General features: G+C 34.2%; 1 protein-coding gene across 23 annotated transcripts in view; it reads left to right on the forward strand.

Annotated features, from left to right (window-relative positions):
• KIAA0825 (KIAA0825 ortholog) overlaps positions 1-14,392 on the forward strand; it is a 259,660-nt gene that overhangs the window by 27,060 nt on the left and 218,208 nt on the right. For 17 of the 23 annotated variants that reach the window (XM_048046659.2, XM_048046658.2, XM_048046663.2 and 14 more), the window contains one exon: positions 12,084-12,223. In XM_048046659.2, coding sequence (XP_047902616.2) covers positions 12,093-12,223 — 131 coding nt within the window. In that variant the 5' untranslated portion in view covers positions 12,084-12,092. Of the gene's footprint in view, positions 1-9,248; positions 9,422-12,083; positions 12,224-14,074; positions 14,266-14,392 lie in introns of those variants that run through there. The other 6 variants (XM_048046653.2, XM_066988614.1, XM_048046647.2 and 3 more) reach the window with 2 other exon arrangements.

Genomic DNA, 14,392 nt, shown 5'->3' on the forward strand with positions numbered 1-14,392 from the left:
AAAATGAGTAGCAACTTTTGTCATAGAACTACAAGTTTTGATTCTGATAATTTATCCAAGCTTGTGTGGGATTTTCTGTAAGGAAGAATATGTTGTCCTTAATGAGATGACCCTTTCTATTTTTTTTGTGTTATTTATTGTTTGTCATCTAGCATCAGTGATGACTAAGGTAGTTGTTCTTGACTCAACACCATTTTTATTAAGCAAACCAGCTTTAATTTTTGATCATCTGCTGAAAGTGGCAGAATTCTTGTGGGAGAGACTTGGGGGGGGTCAATACTTTGCAAACAGCATTATTAAAGGCATTATCTCTTCCCTCTCATCCTATATGTATTCATATTTAGGCCGTTGTGCGCCTGGCAGTGTTTCATTTCTTCTCAGTTATCTGAAGCAGTGAAACTGTTCTCAAGCACGTCATAGCCATGAGAGTTTCATGTTTTATGCAGTTTTGGTACTTTGTTTTCTCATTATTTTCAAGAGGAATCTGCACATATCTTCATATAGTTTTCTTGACTTTTGTTGTTGTTATTTTTTCCTTTCTCTCCATCTGTTTCTGAATAACTTCTCATGGAACATGCAATCTGCAAAGTAACTTCTGAGACCTTGATCAGAAACACAGATGGAGAAGAAGGTGACATAATTTTTTCCTGGGCAACCATCTCAAGGTGGCCCTGCCTGAGCAGGGAAATTGGACCAGATGACATCCACAGGTCCTTTCCAACCTCAACCATTCTGTGATTCTATGATTCAATGGAGGACCACCTTTCTGACTAGTATATAGTGTGACATACACTTAGGTTCTTATTCTGAGTGAGGTTTCAAAACTACCTGACAAAGATGAACCTCTGGATTTAATAATACTCTGTGTCCTGAAATCCTGCCTTGGGATTTTGCTCTGGCATGGTCCACATCCCTTCTGTCACCTGACCATTCTGAATCCACTAGCCGACATTTTCCAGAGGGGTTTGATGGCAGGAAATATCTTTCATGATTGTTTCAAAGCACTGTCTTGACTGTGCTGAGGTCTCCTCAGCTCCACTGGTCATCCATATTGCTTTGGATTACAGTTTGTTAACACAGAACTTACAGCTCAGGTTACTCATGCATCCAAATAAGTCAAAGGACTGCAGATGGCCTCTCATTGTTTCCCTTGGCACTGAAAAGAGAGTGGTCAGTCAAGCTCTTCTGGATGTGGCAGAGTTTAGATAGACATCAGTGCTGAAAACCAGTTCTAACATACTTTGTGTAAATGGTGCCAGAGTGGCTCAGAATCTCCATCAGGTTGCATTTTCTGCTTCTGTTGGGGTATTTTCTGTTTAAAACTCCAGAAGTGATTCATCTGCCAAAAAAAAAAAAAAAAGGTGTCCTATGCCCAATTCAGTTGTCCCAGGACAATGCATTTATTCTCCTTCAGTTGGACAGCAGCGAGCCTTTTAGACCTGTGTCCTCATTTTATTTGGTGAGGTAGTTTCCAGGTGCTTTATCTAGATGTCCCTGCAGTCCCTGGCTAGTAGATGCTTTTACCGTAAGTATAAGCCACAATGTCTTCATTTCTTACTCACACCTGCATCCAGTTACTTTTTGCAAAAAGTGTCTGGAGACTTTCTTACTTCCCCTGCTTCCTAAAATCTCCACCTAGCACAAATCAAAACCACTGTTATCTACGCTGAAGGTGTTAGCTGCAGTCAGTGAATGCTAGAATCGGGATCCCACTGTGCGTCATATTATGCTCCTTCTAGGAGGACTGATGCTTTTCATACATCTTTGTGAAGTAGCTACCTCATCCTTTTCTTGGCATTTAAGGACATAGGGTCATCACTTTCCACGTGTTCCAGCATCACAGTACAACTGCATCTTTACTGAGGAATGCTTAATACTGTAATGTTTTGCCTCTTATATTTGGTTACGAATTCTGAGTAAGTTCAGCAGAGTCATTTACAGTGATTTTCTTTTGTATTTGTTTAATTATGTTCCTGAAACTTAGAGGAACTTAATTTTCTCTGAGGCTTTTCTACACCTTTGCAAAACTTGTCTGAGATTGGTGAGAGGGTGAGCCTGGGACAATACTGAGAGAGACAGATACACAAACATAATGGTTGCATAAGCTCAATTTTCTTTGGAAACTAGACTGAAAAGCAGGAACACAAAAAAGGCTGAAGAAGAAGGATAGGATGAGAAAGCAATTAATGTATTAAATAGAAAAGAGTTTAGTACATTAAAAAAAAAAAGGAGCAGGAAATAGCCTTTTTTCCCCTGCATTCCACATATATGTGTGTTAAGAAAGAAAAAGCTATGGGCAGTGAGGAGGAAGACGTTACAGGTCAGATATCATTGTTGTCATTTATGCTACAGTGAAAAGCCTTTTTCTGAAAGAAAAGTGAAACAGATGTCTTTATGATTATTTAGTCTGGCTTTGTCCACTGTCCTCTTACAGTTTGTACATAACAAAATATTGTCAGCCGAAAGTACTTTGTCTGTGTCTCTCCTGGGCTTCACTGTGAATTTGGTGACTTACCTGAAGTAAGAGCAGCATAGGTTTCTTATGAATTCAAAGATGGGAATTGCATCTTTAAGACAAATCTGATTTAATTTATTGGCTGCTCTGAAGGTTTGGATGACAAAGTGACTAAGAAGCTTGGTGTTTCCATTGCATAATCCTAAATATTGAGCATGGGGAAAGCAAATAGATGCATTTCATTCAAAAATGACTTTATCTTGTAAGCTTGAAGACATTCTAGATCATGTATGTTGCAGTATACATACTCCAGTGTGTAAAAGATAAAAGAAAGTAGAGTGTCATTACTTTATTTATCTATTTATTTATTTTTAAGGGAAAGAGAAGCTTAATGGCTTTATGAAGCTGAAAATCATAGATGAATAGGAACCAGTTGTGAATTCATTACCCTTACTTGTATATTCAGCATTAAGCAGCACGGCATGAAACCTTTGCACGTCATGTCAACGAAAATTAATTCAAAGTTTTGATTTAAGAAATGAAAGAAGGACAAAAAAAAGAAACAACAAGGACATTTAATGGACACCTCGTGTCCTGTTGTCAGTAAAACCTTTTGTATGATTATGTGTAGAATTTATTAAGAAGCTTTGATAATAGTTTTTGGGAAAAAAATGATCCATGATATCCCTACTACTAAGGAAGCCCCTAAGATCATCTCTATAAACTTGGACCCACCTAAGAGACATCTCTGTGGAGTGTTCCTGTATTTCGTTTTTATAAAATTGGCATTTTTCAAACTCTTTTAAACTTTTAAATTGAGAAGTAATGGAAGAAAATAGAATGTCCAGGAGTGAAGGGACTGAAATGCAGCCTACCTTTCAAAAGCTGTGGTCACAGACTTTTTTTGTAGTCCTTTTTAAATATAATAGTTTCATTGGAAGGCTATTCCCTGTTAACATTCTAACAACTCTGTATCTGATCTACTGAACTGTAAGACCTCAAAGGTGTTGAAATTTCTTTCCTTTAAATACCATTGTCCTCAAAGAGTATTGTGCCAGGATGAAGGATTTTCCAATAAACAAGAGGAGAAAAGATTTCTGGGATAAGTTTAGAAATATCTAGTATGTATTTGCAAGGTTTTTATTTGAAAATGGTATATGTTAGGTTCTTTACCAGTGTGTTAAAAGGTTAGTTCTGTAGGTACATTTCTTTTAAAACATTAATGACAAGCAAGATTGAAAGGCTATAGCAGGTTTATTTGAGAGTATAGTTCTGAGGGATTTGGGGGTTTATGAAGTATTACCTCTTCTTTCTTTCTTTGTACATGACAGAAAGTGAGAAAGCTCACATATTATCCCTAAATAGCATCTCCTATTGCCATAGGTGAAAAGACAATTCTGCAATAGATGCACCATTAGTCTCACATATAGGAGATTTCTTACCTTTTTGTCCTTCAGGAAAAACAAACAAACAAAAAAACTGCAATGCCACTCAGTGTTTCTGGGTAAACTATTCGTATCAGATATTTTCTCATACTATCATGCAAAATTTAGTCGGTACTTATGATCCTGAGCAATAGGTGTGGAAAATAAATGAAATACCATGTACTGTTTTGAAATTATTCTAATTGTTGTGTGTTTTCTTGGCAAATACCATTAATTAAAAAAAAAAAAAAAAAAGGATGATAAGAAAACATACATAGAAGGTATTTGTACCTAGATTTCTAAGAATCCCTTGTCTATGCATTAGTGATTACTTTAGTCTACTGATCAGTAATTATTTTTGTAATTGAAAATAATTTTTGAAACATTCATCATTCATAAAGCATATGCATTTGACAATGAGATTGATGCAGCTTTAATCACAGCGACAGGAGGATTTTGTGCTGCATTTCAGTGCATATGGCAATAGCAGAAAAGCGGACTATTGAATTTTTTGGGAAAGGCCTTAAACCATTTCTGAAGAACAAAACATTACACCAAGTTTATTCTTTTTTTTTTAAATTTATTACATATATTAGAACTACAGTCATGAAAGTGAATTACATGAGGAGAGGCATCCTGCAGCCTTCTTTATCTTTACTAATGGATAGCTTGTTGATAGACGTTGAATCTTCAATATTGTACACGGTGGGACTCCAGCTATGGGGTACCCAGCTGGGAGATGCTATAAGACCGTTCCACTGAAGAGCTACTCAGAAGATGGCCGTTTCTTCTTTTCTGGAGGTTATGAAATCATGTTATGCTTTATCACTTTTTTCTGACGTAACTCCTCAGGAGTTTCTTTGCAACTCCAGATGGCATGTTCCTCTTTTGAATCCACTGCTTTTGGCCATTGGTGTTTGATTAAGTGTACGTAAATGAGGATTATCTCTATGTCTTTGAGCATCTCTTACCAGTCCTGAGCAGAAGGAAATCTAAGAAAGCAGTGCTGATTCCTTTCCTTTGTATTCTCAGCAACTCACTGTGAGAATCCCAAAGAATGCAGGTGAGGTGGTAAGGAGAACTCATAGATCTTCGTTTTAAATTCTTGCACATACAGAATTCTAGAAAACAGCACAAAGCTTCATAGGTTGAAGAACCCACAAATAACAGCATACCACATTTGTCAGAAATGCACATTAACTGATTCTTAGAATAGGAAGATTTCCGCAAGAGCTACATATCTAGTCTGTTTTCAAGGCTTTAGGCGGTAATGATCATTTTATGGCTGGTGTAACTGCATTAGATTGGAGAACTGCAATCTAATATTACTGCTTTAGATACAAGCCAAAGTGAGGACTGTGTTTCTTCAGTTCCACTTAGTGGAATATATCTTATTCCCACTTTGGGGGAATTTTCTGTCTTTTATAAGGGCAGAGTTGTAGGAAGAACGTGCCCGATATAGTTGCAAATTTAATTATAGATACTGAGAATATTTCTTTGAAAAATGCAAGGGAAAATGTGTTATACGTATGGTGAGTAATAACTAAAGAATATAAAATTAACATTTAAATATAAAATGTCTTCAGGGGGAACATTATAAAATGTTTTTACTAAAACTTGTGTCAAAGTTATTCGTGGCATTCCAAATATTATTTAAATACTACCCTCATGAAGACTATTTTTGGTATGCATTCAATATATATATATATATATTTCTTTTTTTCTGGAACTAGATGGTATTATTTCTGTAAAAGCTGTGTATGTTTCAGGAAAGCCTGGGAAATGGGTGAATATGATGGGCAATTGGAAAATTTAAATTGGGATCTTCTGTACCTGACCGTTAGCAGAACCAAAAAAGGGTTGTGTTATTTTATAGAAGGAAATTTTAATTTCTTTACTTTCTTTTAGCAGTCTTTATTTTAGACAGTGATACAATTTTTGAAAGGATTTTTCCCATGGAAGGTTGGGTAAAAAGCTTTTACTGTATCAGAGGAGAGCTCTAGAAATTACGATTTTTGAATGTATTTCTTGTGTAAACCCTATGTGGTTTCCAAAAAACTTTAAATATTCAGAGATGCAGAGTCTGGAACAGTAGGAATTTCACAATGAATATTATCTCAAGCCACTGCCATCCCTATCTCTGCCTGCTGTGTGATTGCAGATGACATCTTATGTGTAGTAAAGCATCTGGGAACAGTTGTGCAACTAAATACAGATAAGGGAAATCATTGTTAAGATGGTGCTTTGGAATATAAGCTCAGCGATGAAAAATCTTGTCAATTCTCTCATCCCCTCTAGTTTCACAGAGATGTTAGAGCAATAAAAAGATATCACCTGTAAGATAAGAAGCAGTATCAAAAAAAAAAAAAAGAAAAGATTTGGCTAGCTCTGTGTGTATACAGTGCCACACTTTGAAATGTCTGCGTTTACAAATCACTGGTCCATTGACATCCTCTTTTTAAATTAATGTTAACAGTAATAATTATTTTATTTTCCTGGATATGTGTGGGATGAGATCACTAGGTGTAAAATCACGTAACATGAAAGTAAGCTTTCAAATATTTAGATTGTCTGTAACAGTCCAGAAAGTTTGATTACCATGGTACTTAGGTTGCATTTAGACAAAGAATTTTGTGCTGAAGTGCAGGGTATTATATTTTGAAAAAAATGTTGCTAAATGGGTATGGGTATTGTGTAGTAGTTTCTAAATATTTTATATGTGTAAATTATTTAAATTCAAAATATAACTAGTTATTTAAAAGGTATCATGAAAAATACTAAGGGTAGTATTTAAATTATTTGGAAAAAAAGTGTCATACAGGAGCTAAAATAATAGATGGACATTAACTGAATGAAATTCATGACAGGTCTTGATTTCTTGTTTAACTCTTGACTGACTTTTTAAAGACCAAATGGCAGAATTGTAGAATAATTAGATTCAGCTTACACAAATCTTGGTTTAAAAATCACTGATTTTAATAAAGCAATAGCAGCCTACCAATTTGTTCTTGTTGTTGTTTTTGTTGTTGTTGTTTTTTGTTTGTTTGCTTTTTCTTTTTCCACTGAAGGGGTTTGTCTATACATGTGTGCTGGTTGCGGTAAATAACCGAAGTTATGATACAATCAAAATATTTTTTCCATAGTAAACCACAAAGGTAAATTGTCATAACCAAATTGAAGACTTTTTTTTCTTATCCTTCCACTATTAAACACAAACTTGGTATTTAATTCTCTATCTTTGTCAAACTACTTATGTTAAAATTATTTGAAATTCATTTAATTAGTATTGTTAATTTTCAGTCTGCTTAAATAAATGTGTTAAATATTGTGTCATGTTCTGGCCTTACCAGCATAGCAATACAGGGAATTAAGACCTTTTATCAAAGTATGCATCATATACTTGGTGTGACAGCCCATAAATAGTTGGTTCCATTACATATCTGCCAATGCTTAAGTAGTAGATTGTGCTAAGGTTGACATTATTTCATACACACTAGTGTGTGTAGAGAAGCCTACCTCTGGATTTTATTGAAACCTTAATGGTTAGTTTTGTCTTCTTTCTGAAGACCCACTGTTCAATTGGCTCAGCTGGATGCTCAAAGGCAGTGGGCCAGTCTCTCTTCGGATCTCTGTTTTGTGAAATGGTGTACTTCCTAAAACTTCTTAGTTTAAGTAGAGGTTGCATAAATGTATTCAAGGTTTCTTGTGAAAACACAAAAAAGGTTTAAAGTTTACTTGGAGGACCAACAGTGTGACCAAACACCATGTCTGCCTTTACACTTAGTGCTTCAGTTCTGCTCTGATTTTCTTCAATACATAGGTACTATTTTTATTTTTTTCTCAAAAGGGCCTAAAGGACCCAGCTAATCAATTTTCCATTACACTAGGCAATTGATTCAGAGGAAATTCCAGGCCAACTGAACTTTAAATTTGGATTTAGATTTTTTTACCCTGCAGGTCATGTGTAACTATAACAAAAAATTTGCCTGACCCTCTTGATGGTTGATTCTGTCCAGTGATAGCTGAAACCCACTGAAGTCAAAACAAGAATCTTAACTGCCTGAAGTGCTGTAGAGAAATTAAGCAGTAACTGTACTGAGTATTTGTCAATAAATAGCTCTGTCAACGCTTACAAAGTTGCTAGAAATGTTGGAATGGATTTCCATGCTGTTAAAGTGACTTACTTAATAATGTTTTAACCAGTGTAATGAAATACTAATGATTTATATTTAAAAAGAATAGGATTTATTCTGGGACTGGGAGATCTATAGCTGCATATCTATTTTACAGTATGTTAGACTCCAAATCTATAGTTAGATATTGTGATTTAGGGAGGTATACAGATATACTGTATGTGTATATACATTTAGTGAAAATGCCTGTACAAAAATCTACCTAAGTTTTAGGTCCACGTGCTTTTGACAAACTATTTGTCTGAGAACAAATGTTTATTACAGTAAATATAATCATTACAAACTACAAGTTAATCCCAGAAATTCCTTCAAATTTCCATGTATTTCTGTAATGGAAGGTTTTTCACAACAATAATGTTTATTGAATTGTTCTATCAGAATGAGAAAATACCTGATTTGAACTAATTATCATTTTATTTAGGACTTCTATGGAAAGATTGCATGCTTTTCATTGACACTGAAATAAAAAACCCGCACAAAGCAATGAAAAGTACTCCTGAAGTGGTTCAAAAAAAAAAAAAAGTGGCAAACACTGTATGAATTGGGAAAAAAAAAAAGTATCTATCTGTTACATCAACCTGAATCTTCCATAATGTTTTTTCAAATACCCTGTTCCTGATAAAAATCAACTTTTAATGTTAGGATTGTTAGAGGTGCCGTATTGTTACAGTGAAGTTAAATCAAGTTGATACTAAAAATAAAAATATTTAGACATTAAATTTAAAATTAGAGGTGGGTTACAATAAAAGACCTGAAAGCTATTTCTTGTTGAGCTACACTGTACATAGGTTACCTTTCCTGAGTAGCTACCAAATGAGAGTGACAGTTACATCATTTAAATGGCGATTGGTGGCCCTCTAATATATTTTGAAAAGAACTGTAGCTCTTACAGGTGAGCTACACGTGAATCCAGTTCTGTAAGATTGATTGCCTCAAAACACATAATATTTCCCTGTATTAGTTACTACAAAACCTATAGAATAATCCTATTTATGCAGCATAAGAGCTATTGTTAAGTTAATTACATTTGCAGAAGCAGTGCATTATTAAATCTAAAATACTTTGAAAGAATTAGGAATATGAAAGACAATTTTTCCCCCCCGTAATATTACAAATAATAAAAATGTGAAGACGCAGGTTCTTCTCTTAACAAAAATCACTTTTCCACCATCTCAGGAGGGCTTCGCCATACTGGCTGTCAGGGAGCAGCCACGACTCCCCTAGGAGAGGGGGACAGAAGGGGATAACCCCAGCGGTGGAGCAGGTGGTGGTCTGCTTCAGCTGTGCCCACCGGGGCACCCAAGGAACAGTGGAGTCCCTGCTCAGTCTGAATCAGTTTATGTCTTGAGGTACTTACGCGTTCCTTCTGCAACGTTTTTACTTTGCTTTTTTCTTCTTCTTGTGATAGTCTTGTAATACAGAAATATTTGGATTTTTATATGAAGGAGTTGCTGATGACCATGTAAAACGGTATTTGGAAACTGGTTAATCAAATGGTTCTTTTTTCCCCGTAAACCAAGACTGAGAAAAATAATTACCTTGTTTTGACAAGTGAACTGGGAAAGTATGACTTAGAAGCCTTACAGAAATGCATACGTGAAAACTAGGCTGTCGTGTTTACAAGGTGATTTTTTTCATATGATGAATTTTTTAAACAGTAAGTGGTCTGTAAACTGTACTGGTATTTTTCTGTGAAACACAAGCTTATTTTGGCTGCCATGAAAGGAAAAAAATAAGGAACAAATATTAAATTTTGATTGCACAGCTATTTTATGAAAACTTTGAATCATTCAAATGCGTGGGTTTTTTCATTATATGTATCTATTATACAGTACATTTTACACCAATCTTTGACTGTTCTGGAAGAGTAATTCAATAAAAGATGGGTTTCATTTATAGGTGTTGAATAGAGTTAGTGTCACATTCTGTATAAACTCCGAAGTAATTCTTAAGAGAAAAGGGAATGGATTTGTGTGACCATGTCTGAATATAAATAGTATCATATACAAGTAAACAACTTTATTGTCAGTATTTATTTTACCTCTGTTTCATAAAGCACTGTTTAATCCTTTTGCATTTGTTGAACAACTTAGTTGGCCCACTGTTTTTTGCCAGAGTGGCTGACTGAAGTTTTTCAGCATTTGGGAGAGTGCTTTTTAACTTCTACTTTTAATTACAATGTCTTTAATTACAGCAACATCTGTTAAGATACTTTGAGTCTTATGTTCAAAGACCGATCCTCCCTCGATGTATTACATGATGCATTTGGTTTACATCCAGACCTTTTAACCAGAAGGGTGACTGAGTTTCAGCTACATTCCAAAATGTTTAGAAGTCTTGGAATTGTTATTTATGAAGGGGTATTCTTTAGATTCTGAGAATTTAAGAAAATGATATAATAAGTATTTCATAGCTCTATGTGTTTTATACTATTCATTCAAAAGTGCAAGATACAAGGCTCCACAGGACCTTCAGGCTTTAACTTTTCTTTTTGAAAGACCAAAGCCAGAATCAATGGTGACACTTCTGCTGAAGAAATGGGCAGTTTTGCTATTTATAATTTTGTATTCATATTTGACCAAACATACTATCTTGATCTTCAGTCTTAATGTGATGTATATTTTGGAGCATGTGTTTGTAGAATGTTCACTTAGAATCCATCAGTTTATTTTTACAGTAGTGATGCTAGGTAAATTCCCCAAATGTGACTAGAAGAATTTCCTTGGAGAAAAAAAAAAAAAAGAAAAAAAAAAGGAACTTATCTACCAGCAGCAACAGGGGTTAAAAAGTGGTATTCATGCCATCACTATTAAGATTCACATAACAACTGAGCAACTTTCTGCTCAGTTCAGGGTTTAGTCCTTTAGAGATCTTGATATTAAGTACGAAGAAACGGTATTTGAGGAAAAAGTATCAGTCTTGATAGGTTTGCATTTGAATACTGGCAGAGTAGGCACTCGTGATCTCTTTTTCAATAAGGGTTGGTGATGCAGCAAGCATATTTTTTAGTGAAAATATAGTGAGTCACTATCCAAAAGATAATATGAACCACAATCACACTGGTAATTGTATGGTGTTTTTCATAAACTAACTTAGGCTTACAATGTAAGTAAAGCTAATTCTGATCATTCAGGATTTCATTGTTTGGAAAATTACATATGCATTTTATCATTTCTATTATTACAGTTTGTAGTCTAAAATATTAAAATAATCTTGTTTGGCCAACATAGTGCTTGTTTCATAAACTTTTATTGCTTGTAAGAAAAATGGTGAATGTTTAATTCATCATAATTTGTTGCTCAAATACTGCGCGTATCTGAATAATAAAATCTGTGCCTCAAGTTACTGCTGGAATATGAATAGTATTAATAAATAGTAGACATTAAATAGGCTAGTTATTAAGAACTTTCCAATTTTAAGTAATTTTTTCTTTAATTTTAGTCCTAAGTCATCACTAGTTGTAAAATCAATTTCATTATTTCTCAAAAAATAGCAGCACTCTGCTTGTGCTTTGCTTATGACGTAGAGACTCCTGGGATTTAGTGTCTTATTTTGTTTGAGTAGACCAGTGGATTTGACTTAGGTTTTGGCAAAGTAGGTATCAAGTAAGTTACTGAGAAAGACATCTCAAAAGCTTGATGTCTCTTGTTTTCAGGTACATTGAAGTGTTTTGATCTGAATTTTTTTAGGTTCTAGTTAGCTGTGATGATGTGCTTCCATTCCAGAAAACAAAGTTACTACTCCAGTTGAGATAAAATAACTGTTTGTTTAAAAATGAAAAATGAAAGATATGAAATTTATATCTTTTTTACAGGTATACCTCTCTATAGAACTGAACTCAGAAGCAGGCAAAAGGTTTGCTATTCAACACTGATTTTATAATTTCCTACACAAATGCTTCCAGCATTAATGTATGCATTTCATTATTTCAATATCTTATAAATGTTGATACTTACAGTCTGATTTTTTCCTTTCTTAACTATTTTTATGTATTTATATTGTATTTTACAGATTCTGAATATGGAGTGGGGAGGAGAGTATTCTCTCGATTCTTCCAATTTAGACTGTTTGTTAAATGTCCTTCCTGGAGAATCGGAGTTTCAACAAGTCCTTAATGATATTGATGAAAAAATAAAGAAGAATTCTTCCAGGTAAAGAGAGTTTTATTTATATTCAAAATGTTAGTGAAAGTCATTACGTTTAGGAAGAAATACATCTTTTATCTTCTTTCTTTTCTAGCTGTAGGTTAAAATTCTCATTATTTCCATAGTAATTCACTGTTACTGCTTGAGCATTTAACACATTTTAATGGCATTTAATATTTGTGCTCTGGTGTTTCTCTGCATGGTACTTTTAACATTTGCATCATCTTAATCTTGGGATTTATTGTAGTAGTTGTGATAGTGGAAGAAAAAAACATATAGTTCCATTGCAGTTGTATTTTCTATACCTAAAGGAATTTTTGTTCACTAAGAGCTGCAGAATTTTACAAAAAAGTAAAATTTGAACCCATGGTGTCCTTTAAACAGTACTAATGAAAGTAGATAGAGCAAGTTAGTACAAATATTTCTTATAAAATTATTTTACCTATTTCAATTACATTTATGCTGCAATACCAGATTTTCTAACTAGAATTTGGTTTGCAATTTATTTCATTGTCCATTTCTTTGCTGCACACTAGTTCACAAAAATCAATGCTTTAGAAACTGCGAAGTACTGAAAAAGTTCTTTGTTGATGCCCACTTTCTGCATGAGTATAGGAAAATCACTTCAAGGTATTGTGCCTTTCTACTTTGAAAAGTGATGGTGCATTTTGTGGCTAAGCTTTTTTGGTACTTTAAAAATACGTTCTGAAGTATTTTAAATATTGTGAAAGGTGCTCTTATGCAAATAGATTAAGTATCCTTTATACATTCAGAGATATAACAAGAACCATCATCTTGTGTTAAATTTTGACAATGTTTGCCTTTAGATAGAAAAGCATGTTGTAGAGTCATGACTTCAAAGAATGCCCTTCATGACATTTGGTTTTTGATCATGTAATTTTAATGAAGGCCACATTTCTGAGAGGTCTTCGTCTGCTACCAAACGGCTTCCTGAATAATGGAGATAAATCTTTGCTATACGTCACTGAAAACTGATTTAGGTCATCTCTGAATTACTGTTATATTTGCTACGCCAAGCTGAGATTTTTTTTAGGTTTATTGTTATTATTATTAATATTATCAATGTCTCACTTTTCAAAATTTTGCTTAAAATCTTAGTGATTACAGACATTTTGATAGTAGCTACCCAAAGGTAACAATGTTACTGAAGATCTGGGAAATATATTTTGAGTTGTGGACCACTGCACAGTGCAATTTCATATTACAATTTTCCAACTGTTGATGGTAGTGAAATGCTGACGCTTACTTACTTTGTTTGATGTCATAAAATAGTCAAAGATGTGTTTGGTGTATGGTGTTACGTATCTGGGAAAAATAGCACCAGCATATTTAACAAATGTGTAAACCAGATATTGTCACCTCTTCAGCTACCAAATAACACTGATTTTGTCATTGTTATGCAGAGTCAGCCTAAGGATTAGAATGATTATTGTCAAAATGAACACATGCCTTACTACTGTTTTTGTTTGTGTTTTTTAATATGTGTCAAATCTGTACTGCTGGCTAAGAAATCTTTTGGCTGTGGAAGAAGAGGCCAGCTGACCGCTCCTTTTAATAGTACCATCAGTGAACTTTTTATGTTACATTTTACATTAACATCATCACAGTGGAACTATATGCATTTTTAAGAACGCCCCTCTCATAGTTTCAGTCCTACAAATTAGATGAGCCTTTGCTTCTAAGCTTTGTAAGATCCAAAGGTTTTAAGTTCTGCAAGGTCTGCAGGGAGAGGAGGAAATTTGATTAGGGTGTGGTAGCTCAGCAACACGTGTCAGGAAAAGCTTTGCATTTCTGTTGAATTGACACTTAAGATAGTTTTTCAACTCATTTTCTCAGGGAAAGTCAGAAAACCCTGTTGCTACCAGGTGATATTTTGCTCCTGTAATACGTCAGTTTCAGAAATCGAGAGGAGTTTAAAAGAAGATGGACAGCAGCTGATGTGACTTTTAAATTAAAAACAGTCCTTTATTGCTAATATATTAGAGGTAGCATGGAATGAAATCATTTTCAAGTTACCATTGATCTTTGTAAGTGGTATGATAAGAGCAGCTCTATGTGCTACAGTGATACAATTGGAATACAATCTATTTTTCATCAGATAGATTTATGATTTTATTATACCACAGAGAATAAACATAATAGTATACAGCATAT

The sequence above is a fragment of the Anser cygnoides genome, chromosome Z, assembly GCF_040182565.1.
Source record: "Anser cygnoides isolate HZ-2024a breed goose chromosome Z, Taihu_goose_T2T_genome, whole genome shotgun sequence".
NCBI classification, from domain to species: domain Eukaryota; kingdom Metazoa; phylum Chordata; class Aves; order Anseriformes; family Anatidae; genus Anser; species Anser cygnoides.